The sequence below is a fragment of the Stegodyphus dumicola genome, chromosome 5 (assembly GCF_044657685.1).
Source record: "Stegodyphus dumicola isolate Sdum_Otavi_A_Nest chromosome 5, ASM4465768v1".
Classification (NCBI taxonomy): Eukaryota; Metazoa; Arthropoda; class Arachnida; order Araneae; family Eresidae; genus Stegodyphus; species Stegodyphus dumicola.
Genome location: NC_140772.1, coordinates 216,079,275 through 216,097,923, shown reverse-complemented (window position 1 = coordinate 216,097,923; position 18,649 = coordinate 216,079,275). Strand labels below are relative to the sequence as shown.

Below are 18,649 nucleotides of genomic sequence, written 5' to 3'. Positions count from 1 at the left end.
GATTGATTAATTTTTAAAGGTACGGAATTTATTTGGAGAAGAGTATTTTTATATATTGGGTTGTTCGAAATGTAATTTCGTTTTTTCCCAACAGAGGGCTTAATCGTATTCATAATGTATTTTGACAGCTGATAGAGCAAGGCTTGTTTTGAAAACATTCGATTGATTCTACGCAGTAGTTTTTTGGCTGGTGCCCTTTCAAATATGGAAAGTTAAAAGCAGCATTTTCAGAGATTAAATTTATCGCATTCGAGCGTTCATGGTCATTTGAAAGGCCTAGGTTTAAACTCAAAGCTCGACGTATGGGTTCCTTCTGTTCCTAAACTCTCCGTCTTCAAGATCAAAATTGCCGGATCGAAATTTTGTAAACCAGTTTTGATGTTCTGTCAATATATTTTCGCTGTACACATCGAATATTTCGTTTCTTGCTTAAACAGCATTTTGACCTTATAAGGTTTCTCCCGCCTTATGCCTTCGTGGTATAGTGGTCAGTACACTCGGCGCGTATTCGACTGTTCCGTGGTTCGAGTTCCGGCGAGGGCATTGCTCATTTTTCCTCTCTTCTGCTTCGGAAAAACCCTAATGTCTCTACAGTGACACTCGAACTATAAAAGATAGTGGATGATGATTCTCCACCACTAGGACTTGGCTATTGGGTCCCCTAATCCCCAGTCGCGCTTTAAAAAGGGAGCATATAAGGCATTTTTCCCGCCTCCTTAGCATTCCTTCGTGGTGTAACGGTCAGCACGCTCGGTGCGTATTCGAGAGGTCCGAGATTCCCGGCGAGGGCTTTGCTCACTTTCGTCTTCTGCTTCCAAAAAAATTGATATCTCTACAACCTTTCCGATAGTAAAAAAGTAAAATGTGTCGAAAATGCTGCTTTTCACTTTCCATATTTGAAGAGGCCCGACCAAAAATTACTGCGTAGAATCAGTCGAACCTTGCCACAAACCTTGCTATATCAGCTGTCAAAATATGTAATGACTACGCGACTTAAGTGTGAAGCTCTCTGTGAAAAATACAATTATGCCCTCTGTGGGGAAGAAACGAAATTACTTCCTGAACAACCCAATATTAAGTAAAAATTAATAATCTTCTTTGAGATGTTAAAAAACCCTGAGGCAAATAAGTATAAAAAATTGCTCCCCAAATAATATAACAAGCAGTAGACTTCTCGATACTTTTATAGTGTTTTCTGTATTTTAGGTTAATTTTTACGTTTTGGAAAATATTACTTGGAAAATGGCCAAACTAAGTAAACTACTGCTTAATAGAAATAAGCAATTTGTGAAATGTGCATACTATAAAAATGAAATACGAAACGAAATTTGTAAATTCAGAAAATAAAAGCATCCTGTTCCTTAACTATATTTTTTTTTATTTGTATAAAAGCAAAATTCCTTTTATTCACTGGAATGTGTCACGTTTCTGCATACTGTTACAAACTTTCTGGGGTTTTTTTTTCTGCTGCATAATATGACTCCAATTAGTTGCCCTACTGTCTCTATGACTTTTCCGAGGTTTAAAACAAATATAAACAAGTGTTTGCGAAAACGTCATCCCCAAATATTCCCTTCATATGTTATCTCTTAGTAATTATGATATTCCAAAAAAAGACGCATAAATTTCTTATCATGTCATTTGCCTTAGGCAAATGATTAAAAAAACCAAATTTACCAATCTTTAACTTCCAAATGATATTATGTTTTTATTGTGTATTTACCAGTTAATCTTCTTGGAGCTCACAATAAAAAAAGTCTACCTTTCATTTGCATTCCACGTAGCTTTTGTCAATAGTTTATACAATTTATTACAAAAGCTATTATTGGGCTCTTTCAATCTTTAATCAGCCGTGCTAACTCATACACTGAGTCATAACATATACGTAAGAGATATTTCTTGTTTTTCTGAAATCAGTTGCTGATCAAATTGAAAGGTATTGACAAAATTACGAACTATTAAAAGCTATAATTTTGTGGTCACAAAATTCAGAATATTTTGAAATCTTTAAGCTGATTTTTTTAATCAATAAGTTCTGATATTTACCGCATATATTTCTAATTAAACTTATAAGTAATTCTTGGTGCGCAATTTACATATCAAAATACTGTCTAAAATTTTCCCAGCTTTGGGGAAGGAAACCTCTCACATGTCACAAATTGTATGCATTTATACATTCACTTTTTAATTTTTTTCCAGGGCAAAGCAAGTGTTGGGATATTCCGACTCTGAACTTGCCGACAAGGGATGTTACGACCTAGTCCATTATGACGATCTTGCCTACGTAGCCAGCGCTCACCAGGAACGTAAGTCTGAATTAAAAATTATTTAAGACTGCAACACACTGCCAAACCTATAAACAGAATACATCGTTTAAATATATTTTTAACTATTGTTTAATGCTAAAATGTAGTAAATTTCCTCAGAAAACACGTAGCTTTTTAAGTTTAGGCAGGGCGTAAAGACTTTACAACTAAAGTGACAGATTTGACAACATTCGGCAAGAAGTAACTGAATTGACCATGGAAGAGAAATTTGCAGCAGGAAGTATGGCATGACAGTTCGATTCGTGCTGTAAGGGGATAAAGGAATGCTTCCTACAAGGTGTTTCAGCAAATCAGTTGCAAATCTTCAGGAAAGATAGAATACACCTAGACGATGGAAAATAACATAACAATTCATAGTCGGAAACGCTTTCCTAGTGCGGTAGTGACAACACAAAACACAAGAAAAGAAGAACACGAATAGAGTGAGTGTGCTTAATACAGTGGAAACCAAGAAGTAGGAACAAATAAACCATGATCGTCATCAAAAAAGGTACTGGAAATTACGATTCCGTGCCTAGATGAGGGGGTCACATCTCCAGCGTATGGAATGTCTGATATTCTGCAAAATACCGATCCCAGGACTTCCCCAGCAGCTGCCACGATGCGTTCGACAATTTTCTAAGCACTGTTTAAGGGAGTTTCGTACACCAATGTCATGACGTACCCACAGAAGAAATATTCAATGCAAGTGAGGTCTGGCGATCTTGCTGGACCATCCCTGCCGATCCAATGTTGAGGGTTCATTCAGGTGCAGATGCACCTGAATGAACCCTCAACATTGGATCGGACAAATCTTTCTTGAAGATTTGCAACTGATTTGCTGAAACACCTTGTAGGAAGCATTCCTTTATCCCCTTACAGCACGAATCGAACTGTCATGTCATACTTCCTACTGCAAATTTCTCTTCCATGGTCAATTCAGTTACTTCTTGCCAAATGTTGTCGAATCTGTCACTTTAGTTGTCAAGTCTTTACCGTTAATGTATGCTAAAATTTAGCATTCCCAACATTTAGCTGTACTAAACATAATAAACATGATTTCTCACCCTGCTCGTGTTCTTCCTTTCTTGTGTTTTGTGTTATCATTACCCGTGTCAGAAAAGCGTTTCCGACCATTGAATTTCCACGTGATTTTCCATTGTCTAGGTTACTTTATTTTTGCTGAAAGTTTGTAACTGATTTGCTGAAACACCCTGTATAGCGTCCCCATACGCACAGAAACTGACATACCTTCCTGAAACAAATGAACTAACCATGCTGAAGCATACCAAAGGTCTACTATCCATGGGAGGACAGCACGAGGTTTCCCGTGTAAAATAGTACATCCAAACCTTTCATCAAAACCCAGATTTTAGAATTTTCTGTTAAGTGTCATTTGTTTTTGAAATATTGTATCCACTATAAACAATTGCATATGTATTAATTATTGCATATGCCTTATTATGGTTAAATTATTGCATATTTATGGCAGCCTCAACGATTGGAAACACTTTTTCTGGTAATTTTAGCTTACAGTAAATGAGCTATGTTGAGTGAAGTTAAGAATCATAGCGAGATTTCGAGTCCTTCTAATCTAAATATTTCTTGTCTGCTTGATGATTATTGAATAATTAACTGTTCCTATTTCTTTCTGAAGAATTTTAGCAACATTTTTTTATAATAATGGAACTATAAAAAAGTCTTTTTTAGTGAACATCTCTAGCATATTTGGCAATTTTAATTCAAACTCTCTTTTGTTGCTCTCTTAGAATAATCGTGAAAGAACTAACAATACTTTGATCTTTTGCTGTTGTTTTCATTCCGCTATAAAACATGTACTTACATTTTATTATAATTTGTATATACTCTGGTAACTCAAGAGATTACTCATATCTAATGAATACGCTCCAAAAATAAGTTTTGTAATAAGACAGTTGCATATCATTAAACATCCTAAAGAGTGTACCTGGAGCTACATACGAAAAAATTTCTTTCTCACGCAGAAATGGAAAAGAAAGAAAAGAATCTAAATCATTTTTGCCATGGTAGAATAATTTCATAAACTAACTTAATTCCCTTCAGTGTTGACATGTAAGAAATTTGTGTGACGCCTGGCCCTTAACACGTTGATTGCTGCTCGGATGACGACAAAAATTCTGATTAAGATCCGTATACGGTTGATGCTTATTTGAGCCCTTACAAGGTAAATTAGATATTTGAAAAAAATGATTGTTGAATGGTGAAAGGAAGAAACGAAAATTATTATTGCCGACAGCTAAATTTATTCCATTCTCTAAACTGAATTGTGCTTTCTTCGGTATAAGTTTTTCTTTTCTTCCTAAATAGCCTATTCTTGTTAAATATGATTAGTGGTATGTACATCATATTTATTATCACTGCATTTATCAATATCCGATTCAGAATCTGACGATATAATTCTACTTATTCTTTCTGAAAAATCTTGGTTGTTTCTCATAGATACTATTAGAGATTTTGTAACTCGTATGCTATGTGATTCATTTAAAAATAACGCTTTCATTTTTCTTTTAGACATTGCAAAAACTAGGGAACAATTTAAAAAAAAATTAACCATTTGTGACTGCAGAAAAAATATTTGGAAAAGAAGAAATCATTTTCGAATCTCATATGCTTTCTTAGATACTTCGCTGTTCAGGAAAGATTTTCAGCTGAATGAAAACAGTATACAAAAACTTTTAATTTTTAAATATTTGTGGTTATTTCTCAGAAGTAATAAAATCAAATGAAAGTCACCACAAATCAAAGTCATGAGTTATTAAAGCTAAGCAAACGCTATGATCTTATTCTGGAAAATTTTCCGTTTAGATTGACAGCGCAAAATGTGCTATTATTATCTGGAATAGTAGAGGCTGTAAGATAAAACGTAAGATTTAATTCCGAGTTCAGTTAACTTCCTGAAGTTTGAAATTTTCTTTGCCCTTTTATATTTTGTTATTTTCGCAGACCATAGAGATCATCGATCTCAAAGAGATTAGAGTTAAGATAATATAAAAGAGCACGCAATTAAGATACGGCAGCGACTGATCTAATTTAATGAGGTTTATATTTGCATGATTACATAAGTGGCTTTTCCCAGTTGTTTTTGTGAGGAATTAAGAAAGATCCAATGAAAATTTGCCGAAAATTTTTGCGAGATTGAACAGGTTAGCATTAGAATAAAATTATGTTAACTTTAGCTAATTATCTGAAGAAAACAATAATCTTGTTTAAAATTATTTCTTGTTACTAAGTTTATACGTAAGTATTTGTTTCCCTCCGAATAGCATTCCGAAACGTATAATTCTAGATGTTCTAAACTCTTATAATCAAAAACAATTGGCGCATAGTATAGCAGCGCTCTTGACCTGATGAAAATTTTCTTGCAAACTAATGTGGTAGATAACGTGTTAATCTTACTCTGATATGAGCTACCTAACCTTCGGTTCGGTTATTTCTGCCGAGCCATAGTCATAAGAAGAGAATTTACATAAAATAATTAAATAACTGCGCATGTCAATAAAATAAAACTCAAACCAAAACATGTATGCTACTTGGAGGGAAACAAATACTTACGTACAAACTTAGTAACAAGAAATAATTTTAAACAAGATTATTGTTTTCTTCAGATAATTAGCAGCTTCAGATAATAAGTTAACATAATTTTATTCTAATGCTAACCTGTTCAATCTCGCACTAATTTTCGGCAAATTTTCATTGGATCCTTCTTAATTCCTCACAACAACAACTGGGAAAAGCCACTTAAGTAATCATGCAAATATAAACCTCATTAAATCAGATCAGTCGCTGCCGTATCTTAATTGCGTGCTCTTTTATATTATCTTAACTCTCATCTCTTTGAGATAGATGATCTCTATGGTCTGCGAAAATAACAAAATATAAAAGGGCAAAGAAAATTTCTAACTTCAGAAAGTTAACTGAACTCGGAATTGAATCTTACGTCTTATCTTACAGCCTCTACTATTCCAGATAATAATAGCACATTTTGCGCTGTCAGTCTAAACGTAAAATTTTCCAGAGTAAGATCATAGCGTTTGCTTCGCTTTAATAACTCGTGACTTTGATTTGTGGTAACTTTCATTTGATTTTATTACTTCTCAGAAATAACCACAAATATCTAAAAATTAAAAATTTTTGTATACTATTTTCTTTACCAAATAGGCGAACACTTTCAACAAATGTAAAAACATAGTACTTACAAAGCAAATATTATTACATACATATTGTTGCATGCGGACGTGTTTGTAATAGACTCTGGAACTTTCCGCAGAAAGAATCTTACAGGTGTTCACAGTATCGCAGAGTGCTATCAGTATTTACACTTCAAACTACTAAGAATGTTAAACAGAATACAATGAAAAGCGCAACTAAAAGGCGAAGCTTTCAATACCACGAAATCACTCGGAACTAACAACTCACAACAACAACCGAGTGCAGATGCTCTCTCCGGCCTTCTATAAATTTCATCCGACCGCCGAGATATTTCTAGTACTTTCTGCTGCTCCAAGGAAGGAATAGGAGGGATGAATACAGTTACAATTACATATGAAATCAATTACAACTATTTAATTACAATACCTGTTACTGTGATACAGGAACCGTTACAAAATATCGTAAAATGGTCGCCAAGTTTGGCGACTTTTGGTGATTTGTCGTCAAATTTGGAGACACAATTAGTCGCCAAAATCGTTGCCAGCTTGGCAATATCTTGCCAAATTAGCGAGATATATAACGACTTGCCCCTGTGGTTTTACTTTTCCGGCAGAGCATCCTCCTTCTAGATTTTCATATTATATTATACGTATAAAAATAATACAATTTCACTAAAATTATCCGTATATGTACAAAATTCGTAACAATATGTATCGATTTGCTGCTGACAATATTGTGATAAATTATGAAGCCAAACCACAAATAAAAACAACAGGCCGAACTAAACAAGCTAAGGGATTGATCTAAATCAGAGTTTCTTAAACTGTGGGTCTCGGAACCTGCTGCATGGGATCGCCAAAAATTTTAGCAGTTTTGATATTTCTTTAACTTATTATAATATTTTTTTTTACAATTACCAAATATTTGTGCACAGTGTATCTGAAACTAGATAAAGACAAGACAATAAAGACAAAGAAAAAACGAAAACGTTTCGACGCATTCTTTTTTCAATATAAACGTTCATTTTACTTGCTTTGCACGTGACGCTGTCATTTTGTCTGTGGCTTATTTAAAATTTTCACATTCTTCTATGTCTTAAAATTAGAAATTAAAGTTAATGTCCTAAAACTGCAATAATATATTACAGTACAAGTGAAAAAATTGACAGTTTCACTCACGCATGTATCGGATTCGCGCAATGCTTATGGAGAGATTTGCGCAATGCTTAACAAAATTTTCTTAAATATTATGGGGTCCTGGGGTCGCGAAAAAAAATCTCAGTGATAAAAAGGGGTCGCGACTGAAAAACGTTTAAGAAGCTCTGATCTAAATGATTCTCTTATCTTTTTTTAATTAAATTTTGTGATAATAAATTTATTTCTACCGACATAAAGAGGATTTGGAATTCTTCCTCATTCCGTAATCATTCATGAAATCTAAATTTACATTTTACTGCATTTTCGTTTATTAAGATTCGCAATGATTGTGTACTCATTTATTACAGTTCCATACAAATATGAAACATAAAGTTAATGAAAACCTTCTTTTTGTTCAAATTTGTGACTTGTTTTGTTGTGACAAAATATATTCAACAAAATAACATTGAGTTCAGAAAGCTAAAATTCGATAAATCAATAAAAAATAAAATTCTAGAGAAATCTAAAATTATTTGTATTTTATGCCGTTAAGAAATTGCTGTAATTTCTTAACGGCATAAAATACAAATAATTTTAGATTTGCTATGAGTCATTCACGTATATTTAATTAAATAAATTACCATAAAATATTAAGTACTTCAAAAATATGTTTGATTAAATTTAGTCGAAAATGTATCAAAACTCAAAAGGAATTAATGAACTAATGAAAGGAAAGACTAACACACGATTCAAAAGTGTAAACCAAAAGTATAAATTGACCTCAAAATCTGAATTTAATAATTAATCATTAATAAAAACATTTGTATTTTGTAAAGCAACAAAAATATCTGCTAAATAAATTTAGGTTTCTTTTTGTAATCTATATAAAAAAATCAAGTTCTGATGACTGATAGAGTTCTTGTTTCAATTAGAGCTTAAGTAGCTATCATTCTGTTAAACAATAACAGTGGTTAACTATCAGTAGAAAATGTTAAAAAAATCACTAGAAAATGTTAAAAAATCACTAGAAAATGTTAAAAAATCACTAGAAAATGTTAAATTAAAACTATATTTCTCTTTGAAAACCGAAGCCTTCGCTAACCTGTACACTTGAAATACCGAAGCGCCCGAAATGCCTTTCGAGGTTTACAGCAGTTTCCTCCCCTCCCATCCATTAACGCACAAAGAGGTGTGGAGATTTAAAATGACATCCTTTCTACTTCCTAACAAATTAAGATAAGAAACCCAAAATAAATCCTTTTAGGACAAGTTGCCTGCAATAAACTGATACAATGTATTTTGCGGAAACTGCACCTCTTACTACATACCTTAGGGGGGGGGAAGAAAAGAACTACGCAATTTCGGCCGTTTCCGGCGGTTGTGCTTCTTTGACTGAAGGGCCATCTGGGGCGTTTTGGTCTTCAAAGAGTTAAACTTTGATATGATAGTGCATTTGTATTTTTATCAAAATTATTAAATAGTCACTAATATTGACATTATTTATTTTCATTTCTCTTAGTTTATTTATTTATTTATTTATTTATTTATTTTTTGTTAATTGGTTTTCTTTTTCCTTTACAGTGTTAAAGACTGGAGCTTCTGGTCTAATAGCCTACCGCCTGGTCACAAAAACGGGGTCTTGGCAGTGGCTTCAAACAAGTGCAAGACTCGTGTATAAAAACAGCAAACCTGACTTCATCCTATGCACGCATAGGCCACTGATGTACGTATTGTGATCTATTTCACCTTAGAATGAATTTCCCAGCGCCCGATCAGTAAAACTGTTAATTCTTAACGGACTGACTGCATAGAAGTTTCAATGATTTCCCCCGTAGGTAACGTGAATACCAGTCGGTTTCACTTATAACATTCTCCTCGAAGGCGTCCCTTCCTTTAAGCAGATAGCCTAAATGTTTGATTTTCGTAATCTAAGTAATACAATCCTTTTAAAATTATTATAATTTTAATACGTGTAAGATAAATACCTATGGTAATGCAACACTTTCGCAAAATGACATTTTCTCAAATTCAGAATAGGAGTTTTTCTTTCTTTAGTAGATTTTCTAACAATCGTAACTGATTAGAGAACAACAATGAATAAGTGACATTTTCTCATACTATTAGAAACAATCAATCAGCCTGAGATCCCTCACATGATTTTTTTAATAATGTCTGTTCGGATGGCTGCTCTCAGTGGTGCCCAAAGGGGCAATTTGCCCGGAAGGACTGTTAATTTCGTTTAGGCATTTTGCATTGAGTCACTATGTCGGTTCACTTTTCAAATTGTTGCCACCAAACATTAGAACCCTGTATTATATTTAAAGAAATTAAATAATAAAGAATCTGCATAAATGTATGTATGTTTCCCGCATTGTGATGAAAAAACGGTACCTTGAGCCATTCAATTTTGAATAACGTACATTTCCACCCGAATATAGGCACGTGGAAGCCCAAATTTGGAATGTTTTATTATCTATTTCAGATTTTATAAAACTTTAACGAATTTTTGATTAACAAACTCAAAGAATTCAAAGCGAGCAATGGCAACGCTGTACAGAAAAAACACTTTTATCTCCAACCCGCGAGACTGTGCATCGGAAATTCTAAAGATATGCTCAAAATTTAAAGGAAAAGTTGGTTGGAATTAGAAACATATTGTAATGGATTGTGAACAAGTAACAATTAAAGCCATATAACATTCTTATTTCCCAATACCACTATCAAGGAATGTAACTATAAATTTACATTTTTACTAAAACACTGACACAGAAAATCTGCATTAAATAATGAAGAAATCCAATTAAATGTAATAACGTGAGCAACATAAGCGCAACTTCTTCAGCAGCTCATGCGACGTTCGGCCGTGTGATAAAATTGATGGCCACTGATAGTTTAGCCCAGATTCCAATCCCAGCGATTAGGCCTTAAAATAATTTTCCCGCCTGTTTAACGTAAATACGAGCCTGATACACTTAAAAATTTCTCCACGAAAGATCCCTGCCTTTAGGCAGATAAAGCTCATGTGTTATGCCGTAGTCCCCGCTCTTTTCAAGCTTATCAATGAAGTCTGGTTAATAATACAAATTTGCTCAGAAAACATCAATAAAGTCTGGTTAATGATAGAAATTTGCTCAGAAAACATAAATTAAGAGAATTAGTTAATAATTTTCTAATCAATTATTGGATAAAGAAACTATTCCTCTTGAAATATGAAATCGCAACAGATAAAACTATAAGGTATTTTCTTCCCCTTTTTTGCATGCGTTCGTAGTGTAACGGTAGCACACTCAGAGCGTATTCGAGAGGTCCAGGTTCGAGTCCCGGAAAGGGATCTGATCTGAAGTCCTGTTCAAAACACTGAAAGGGAATTCAAAACACAATGATTACCAAATCCATTGTACAGATTTGAATTTTTCTGGAAAGAAGCCGTAAAACGAATACATTCAAATGCAAGATACGATTATGAGAATCATCAATATTCTACATGATCTTATCTATGTATGTCAATCATCGTACCACATTTTTCAAAATGAACAATTAGTTCAATTTAGAACTGACCATAAATAAATTACACATTTTTAACTTAATTAAACCGACTGACTATTTAATATTTGATTACCAATATTTAACCTGAATGTTATAATAAGAAAGGAATAGGATATCTGTTAGTTATTATGTAATTGCATTTAGGCCAAAAAAAAAAAAAAAAAAAATGCTTTTAGGGTTTTTCTGTGAATAATGCTCCAGAGATTAATTAATTATAATATTCGTGCGTAGAGGGAAAGTAATTACTCAATGAAAAATTACATACGTTGAGCTGAATTATTCAGAATTGCCACTTACTTAATTCATTTTTTATTCTTTTGTGTTTTTACTTTTCGTTTATTCTTCGTCTGTTACCTAATGAGTGTAACATCCATAAAAAATTTGATAATCACCAACATTAAACTGATGTAATTGTCTAAACTTATTAGAGTTCCTAAGCATTAAACTATTGTGAAAATTATTCATTTTTGTATATACTATTAGATATAACTTTAGTATTAAAAACGTTTACCTAAGTTTCTCATCTCACCTTTATCAATTTTCTTCAAATTGAACAGCAAAATCCTTTTCTCATAAGGATAACCTTCTTTTCTGAACCAAATTAAGTAAACTTTTAACAGGGAGATAAATATTACGAAATATTAATAAAATTTTATTGAAATATCACAAACTATTAAACAAGTTCTGCGTATCAAAAATAGAATCTCATCTCACCCTCAGATCTATAAATATCACAATCATTATTTCTATGAATCTCATAATCAATAATTATGCATTAGGGCATCTATTCAACCGAAATCATTACTTTTATTAATGTTCTGAAACACATGCAAGGATTGTTCGAAATAATGTAAACAACTAAAAGATATGAATCATTCAAAATTGGAAATTAGGAAATATTAATGCTACGTGTAGCAATTAATAGAATTTGAAACTTATGTTGCTAATAAAGGCTAACATTTCATATAAATATGCAGTAATAGGTTTTCATGAAAAAGCATAGTAGAAAAAAATTAGAAAAATTAAGTTATTTAAATTTAAAATTCGATTAACTGCTTTATGTAGCATTATTTTTCAGAAATTCTAAATTTGTAATGCTTTAATTTCGTTCTTGATTTTTCAGTAAAATTTTATTAGTTAATATAAAAATAGGAAATATAGATATAAAAATGTTACTTCTCAAGTTCCCATATCATTACGCGAAATTCGCTCGGAACGAAAATTTCATTCAAAACGTTCAAAATTCAAAACGAAAATTCACTCGAAATTTTGCACCCAGGAAACGCACCTCTGCGATATTATCGCCGTGCGATGATTTGTAGATATTTTTTTACCACTATACTGTGAACGACGATTTTTTAACGCTGATATGTTTTTCACAGCCTTTGTATTATATCACGATGTTTTAGAACTGAAGTGCTTTCTCCTTGCTTCCTCTTCTCCCACGATGTATGATGACGTTTTTCCGTTGCGTTATTTTTACATCGATTTTTTCGTCCACAATATTCTCATCTGTAACCATACATTCAGCTTACGCTACCCCCTTCATACTGTGTGTGTCGAAATTGGGTTCTTTAGCTCCATATTAAGCTGAGTACTTAAAATTTAGTAATGGGTGTTTTTTTTTTTTTTTTTTTTTTTTTTTTTTCCCTGGGGGAAGGCTAAAATTTTTTTTCCTTGTCTTTGAGTAAGTCTTCTTGTAAGTAGGTTTCGTTTTTCTCTCATAACTGCGTGTCGCAGACGATGTTTTGCTTAAAATATTGTATATTTTCATGACTTTAGATACAGTACTTCTCACTATCTAAAATAATTTTACAACTGAGATTACACATGTAACAACGAGCCGGGTACCAATCATCTGACCACTTTGAAACTCGGTCAAATCACTCATTTTCCATCAATAGCGTCTAAGTTTTATAAACCACAAGTGAAGTTTATAATTTTATATAACTCTGAGAAAAAATCTTAAAAAAGTGTACAGGTAATTACCTAATCGATAGAAGTAAAATTTACTTTTGTAAAAAAGTGTTTCCGGTTTTTCAAAAACCCTTTGTATCTGTGTTTCAGAATATATATGTATATTTGCTTAGAAGCAAATTTTTGACACTTGTGTTTCAATTTTCCAGGGAAGAAGAAGGACGTGATCTGCTAGGAAAAAGGACGATGGATTTCAAAGTGACATATCTCGATGGCGGTCTTGGATCGCTAACAGACAGGAGTGGCCTTCTGTCAGATAGCGATTTCGTGCTTCGTTGCCAGAGGACGCGACGGTACAAGTCTCAAATACGAGATCTTATCACTACGTGTAGAAAGAGAAAGAGTCCAGTCAACGGTCCATCTACCGGACCAACGATAGTCGGAGGTGCTTTGCCAGATAATTCAACTTATATGGACGATGCTGCGGCTGCAGCTACAGCAGCAGTAGTAGCCGCAGGGTATAATAATGTTTACCCATACGGCACTGCAGATAATGTAAATGGCATAGGAGCGTCGTATGCAGCAGCGGCGGCGATGCCTCAGAACTTTTTCACAGCTGCCATAGACAATACACGGTTTTTATCGGCGGAAAACTTTCTGCCATATAGGCCATATTATCCGGACTATGCCGTTGCGCAATATCCATCAAATGGTTTCCTAGACGTAACAGCCTCTGCGACAGCTGCCAGGACTTGTTTTGCAACGGGGGCTTTTCAAACTGAATCGGGAAGCGTCACAAATCATCAGTTAAGCAGTACCAAAGAAGATAAATTATATCAATGTCAGATCGAAGCGGCAAAGTTTGGGAATTCCTCCCATTCGCCACAGCAGATTACAGATAGCAAAACACCAACGCCATCGTCCTGTTGTGACTCAACCTCGTATTTAGCTACAAATGGTGTAGATCACTTACGCGGATGTCTACTTAATAATACGAATCCGGGAATACAGACTCCATCTTCTTTATTACCCGTTACATTGGAACATCATGATATCAAAGTGAGGGACCTCGCTTGTTCTGGAAATTTAACGTTTCCCCTTCCCTCCATAACATCGAGCTCCGACTGCATAAATTCTGGACTAATTTCTACCAAAGCGCCCAAAACTGGTCTCAACGGAGCACCCAACAGCATACTAATGGCCATTCGAGATCTTCCTCACTGGCATAAGGAGGAGAAAGTATCCTCGTTTGAAAGCAACAGGCAAAGCGTTCTTATGTGGAATAATAATGGAGTGCGAGATACCATAACAATAGATTGCCCAGCTACAACAAGTGTTGGCTTAACTGGTTATGACATAAAATTGCCTCGGTATTGCGAGGCAGGAAGTAAACAAGAGAATGATATCGGTAATGTTAACAACTCGCCTTGTAAGTGGAGTGGAAATGCTGCCGCGCCGAAATCTGCATCTCCTCATAATAGTACCAGCCCTGCCAGCGGAAAAGTGGCCCCTCAAGTCACTTACAGCAATACTCCGTACACTCAAGATATGCGGTTAGAGGTAACACATTACCCTCATATACCGCATGTTATATTCGAGAGAAGGCGGAGCAACATCTCCTCCAGATAACCAAAACCTGTCATAAATGTGATTTGCCTAGTATGAAGGTACTGCATCTCATCAAAATAACCCATTTCTAATCCATCAATCCTTATAATTGATGTAATTTTTTGTGATTTAACTAACACACTAATACTTTCTTATCCAAATAGTGAATTAATATGCTAATGCAGTATATTAATTATTAATAATGTATATTAATAATTATGCTAGTGCATATTTTGTTCACATACCGAATTCTTAATGGATAAGGTTTTGTTATCTGAAGGAGGTATTGGATATATGTTTTATAATATAATGTTAAACATATTTTCAGCATTTTTTATGTGTAATTCGAAAACATAGACATTCTGTCTGCATATTTTTTCCTGACAATTTCTGACCAAAACATGAGAAAATAATATTCTTTAATACCTGTTTTGCGCGATATTGCTAATTTTTTATTGAATGAAAGAATACGTTTCGAAATTACATAACAGCAGAATTTGGCCCTATATCCCAATACTTCTTAAAAGAAAGAAACATTACATTTTAAATTATTACTTTCTTAACCAAAATTAGTCTTTATTACATTACAAAACTACAACATCACCAGATATTAATCACCTATTAATCGATGATTACATTAAAGTCGTCTCGTGGTTTATTTTTAGGTAAATTGTCGGCGTAATTTATTCCCCTAACTAAAGAAACTGAATTTTGATTTTTATCTCTTGAGAAAAGTCTCTTAATAGCAGCATTACCTTCGACATCATATCCGTAAATTGCCATTTTATTCTATTACTGTCTTCTGTGACATCGTTAAGGCATGAATTATAATAAACCAATCAAACGGTTTATATTTTTCTTCCCTTTGACTCTCATGAAGATTTTAATGTGGATATTTTCCAATAGAAATCTTTTATTAGTAATAGCAGCACAAAAATGTAAGAATGTTTATAATATACTAATAAACAGCTTAAAGAAAATTCTGTGATCCATGAAAAAAATTACAGCAGTGTATAGGTATTCATTTGGAAAGGGATAATAAAGCAAATTTTGCGCGGAGTTTCATTGATAAAACTAGCGGGGAAAAAAAGGAAATAATGTCTTTAATACCTCGAGTGTATGCAGAATTAATGCAAAACTTTTAAAACTTTTAAGCAATTTTTGATTTTGACCTATGTTTCTTTGACGAAAATAAAAGTGAATAACACTTGTCCTTCGAAGGCCCTTTTCATAGACGAAGAACATTTTCACTCGCAGAAAGTAGTCAGCACTCACTGCTCCTTCACATGGGTTTAAGCATCCTGATGTCGTTCGCTAACAGTCTATGCATTCTAATTCTGCTATTGTATAAGAGACAGTTTCACTGTAGGTTTGCTATTCTGTTCTTTTTCGTCAAACTCTAGTAAAGTGTACAGTTACGATCATACTTCACAAGAGCCATCTTGTACAATAAGTGGTTCCTGTTTTGCAACAAAGAAAATGTTTGGGTATTAATCTTGTTGGAAGATCAAACAATAACCTATACTTTTTATACGCAAAACGACACGCCAGCGACGGTAGTCTTACCTTTAAGGGACCCAAATACTTGTTTACTCTTTTCACAAGATTTAAACCCTTGTTATTTCTGATTGAGAGGATTCTTGGAAAGCTGTGTACAAGAAAATGTGCACTCTTCATATGAGCTGAAAGAGAAAGTAGCAACATAATTTTTCTTTTAATCCTCCTAAAATACTTCATAAGCTGTTGACGAAATCGTATTACCATTTCGATGTACAGTCGACAAAGATGTTTTCCAGGCTAGGGTCATAACTTTCCGAATTCTGTTTTATTGTTTGATGAAATCTTCTGCTTTATATTCATAGCTCTTAAAGTGCCACATTTTCCAGTAAAATCATGTATTTCCGACGGGAAAAAGGCATTTAATGCTTTGGAAGGTCCATGAATTTCTTCCAGAGTCAATAACTATTTGGCATATTTCCTGTAGTTCTTTATTTCTTCTAATATAATCTGAATTAATTCAATGGCTGTATGTCATCAGTATCTTGTGTTCCTTTGAAAAAGAAGTGCATTTCATTCAGGCAGTATATAAAATTATAAAACTCTTTATTGCAATAACAGTCAGTTATTAAGAAAAGCTTATAGCATCGAGTTACCGTTCCTTGATCTAAATACATCATGGAACAACAAGAAACTTTCAGCTATTTTTAACTAGTCTACAGTCCTGAATGTAACAAGCATAGTATTAATAATGAGTATAATTCTGTAGAGCTGTGCGAAAAATAATTCTTTCTTATAGAAAAATGATCATATTCAAGTTCGAGATTCATTTATTTATAGTAAAGCACGCTAGTTAAAGTTGTCTTAGAAAAGCTGCTTCCGCAGGTGATTTTTCTTATAAGTACTGGTTCATATTTGAAGCACAAAGAAGGAAACCGTATGCACATGAGAAATGCACCTAGCCACTAGTGAACGTAATTGTTAGCAAAATTGCATACAATTACCATTTTCGTATAAAAAGTCTTATTAAATATTGAATTAATACACTCATTTTTAACACAATGTTACGATTAAAAACTTTTTATCTAGTACAAATACGTTGACAAACATAACAAGATATTTTCAAGTTCATTAACTACAAAACTGATGAAGTAACGATTCCTTTAAAAAGGTTATAAAATTTATGTTTAAAAAACTATTTTTGAAACGTACAAACGCCTCTTGATGGATTTGAAAACCCACATAATCCTTCAATTAATATTTTAAAGGAACGATGCAATTCGTATTGTACAGAATTTTCATCAGAGCAGATGCAAATTCACAAATTTATTTCAAGTAAAATCAAAATTATTTGTACTATTCTGTAAACAAATTGTTACGATAGAAATAATCCTATGAGCAATGGTTTTTCAGCAGAATAGCTGGAAAAACAAATTTATAAACTTTCAAAATAATAAACTAGAGATTTTCTTTGTCAAAGCAATTTATTCTAGAGAAGAAAAAGAATTTTTTTATGTCTGGTATTTTTGGGTGAAAAAATTTTACAAAAGTGTTTAACATTGATTAAGATTTCTCAATTTTAGGATTCCTTTAAAATGAAAATTTTAACATTTTTATGTTAGAAATAAAATGTTCCTTAAATATTTCTGCTCAATAGAACTTTGCATAGTCAAACAAATTTATTAACTTAGAATATTCAACTTGTAAATTGTGTGTTTTATTTAATGATCTTTTTAATAGTTCTTTCTTAGATCTCAAAGAAAACTTATAAAAGATGCATTTGTATGCATTTCAAAGAAAAAGAAAAAATTAAAAAAAAAATTATGTACTTCTTTTTCTGCAATAAAATAATAAGTGCTCAATGGTGTGCAAAAACAAAAAAAAAAAATTAACAGATGATAACCGTAAGCTAATTTACCTAAACAGCCTACCATCGGCTGAGCGGTAATGTCACTAATCACTGGTAGTTCAGTCCAAGGGCTGGCTGCATGGTTGTTTCCGTAGTTTTCCCTACGTGTAACGTGTATACCAGCCAGTTCCCCTTAGAAAGTCCTCTAAGAAGGCATCCCTCTACTCAACCAGGCATTTATTTAACCAGGCAGATAGCCACGGAGTGTCTGCCGTAATCACATAAACTAAACCAATCTTGACCTAAACAGTTTAAATATCTGACGTATCATAAACTATAGTCGCCCAAACAGTTTTGGCTCACGGTAGCCTTTTCAAGGTCTATTTTCCCCAATTCAGGTTTGTCTATGTCCCTTGCTCTTGCGACCAAGATGTTATGAAGCAACTTCTGAATATAATCTGTAAAATCTAACCGAAAACGCATACGTTTCAGGTATTTATTACACGAGCACTGCATCAAAGTATTAATTGTATTTCCTTACACACAACAGAAAAATAATGGTATGTATAAGCTCAAAACATAAATATTAGTAATAAACAAGC

General features: G+C 33.3%; 1 protein-coding gene across 1 annotated transcript in view; it reads left to right on the top strand.

Moving 5' to 3' along the window:
* The window catches only part of LOC118195411 (uncharacterized), a 380,537-nt gene that overhangs the window by 354,451 nt on the left and 7,437 nt on the right, over positions 1-18,649 (top strand). The window contains exons 8-10 of the mRNA XM_085817665.1: positions 2,200-2,306; positions 9,212-9,353; positions 13,303-14,653. Coding sequence (XP_085673791.1) covers positions 2,200-2,306; positions 9,212-9,353; positions 13,303-14,653 — 1,600 coding nt within the window. The remainder of the gene's footprint in view (positions 1-2,199; positions 2,307-9,211; positions 9,354-13,302; positions 14,654-18,649) is intronic.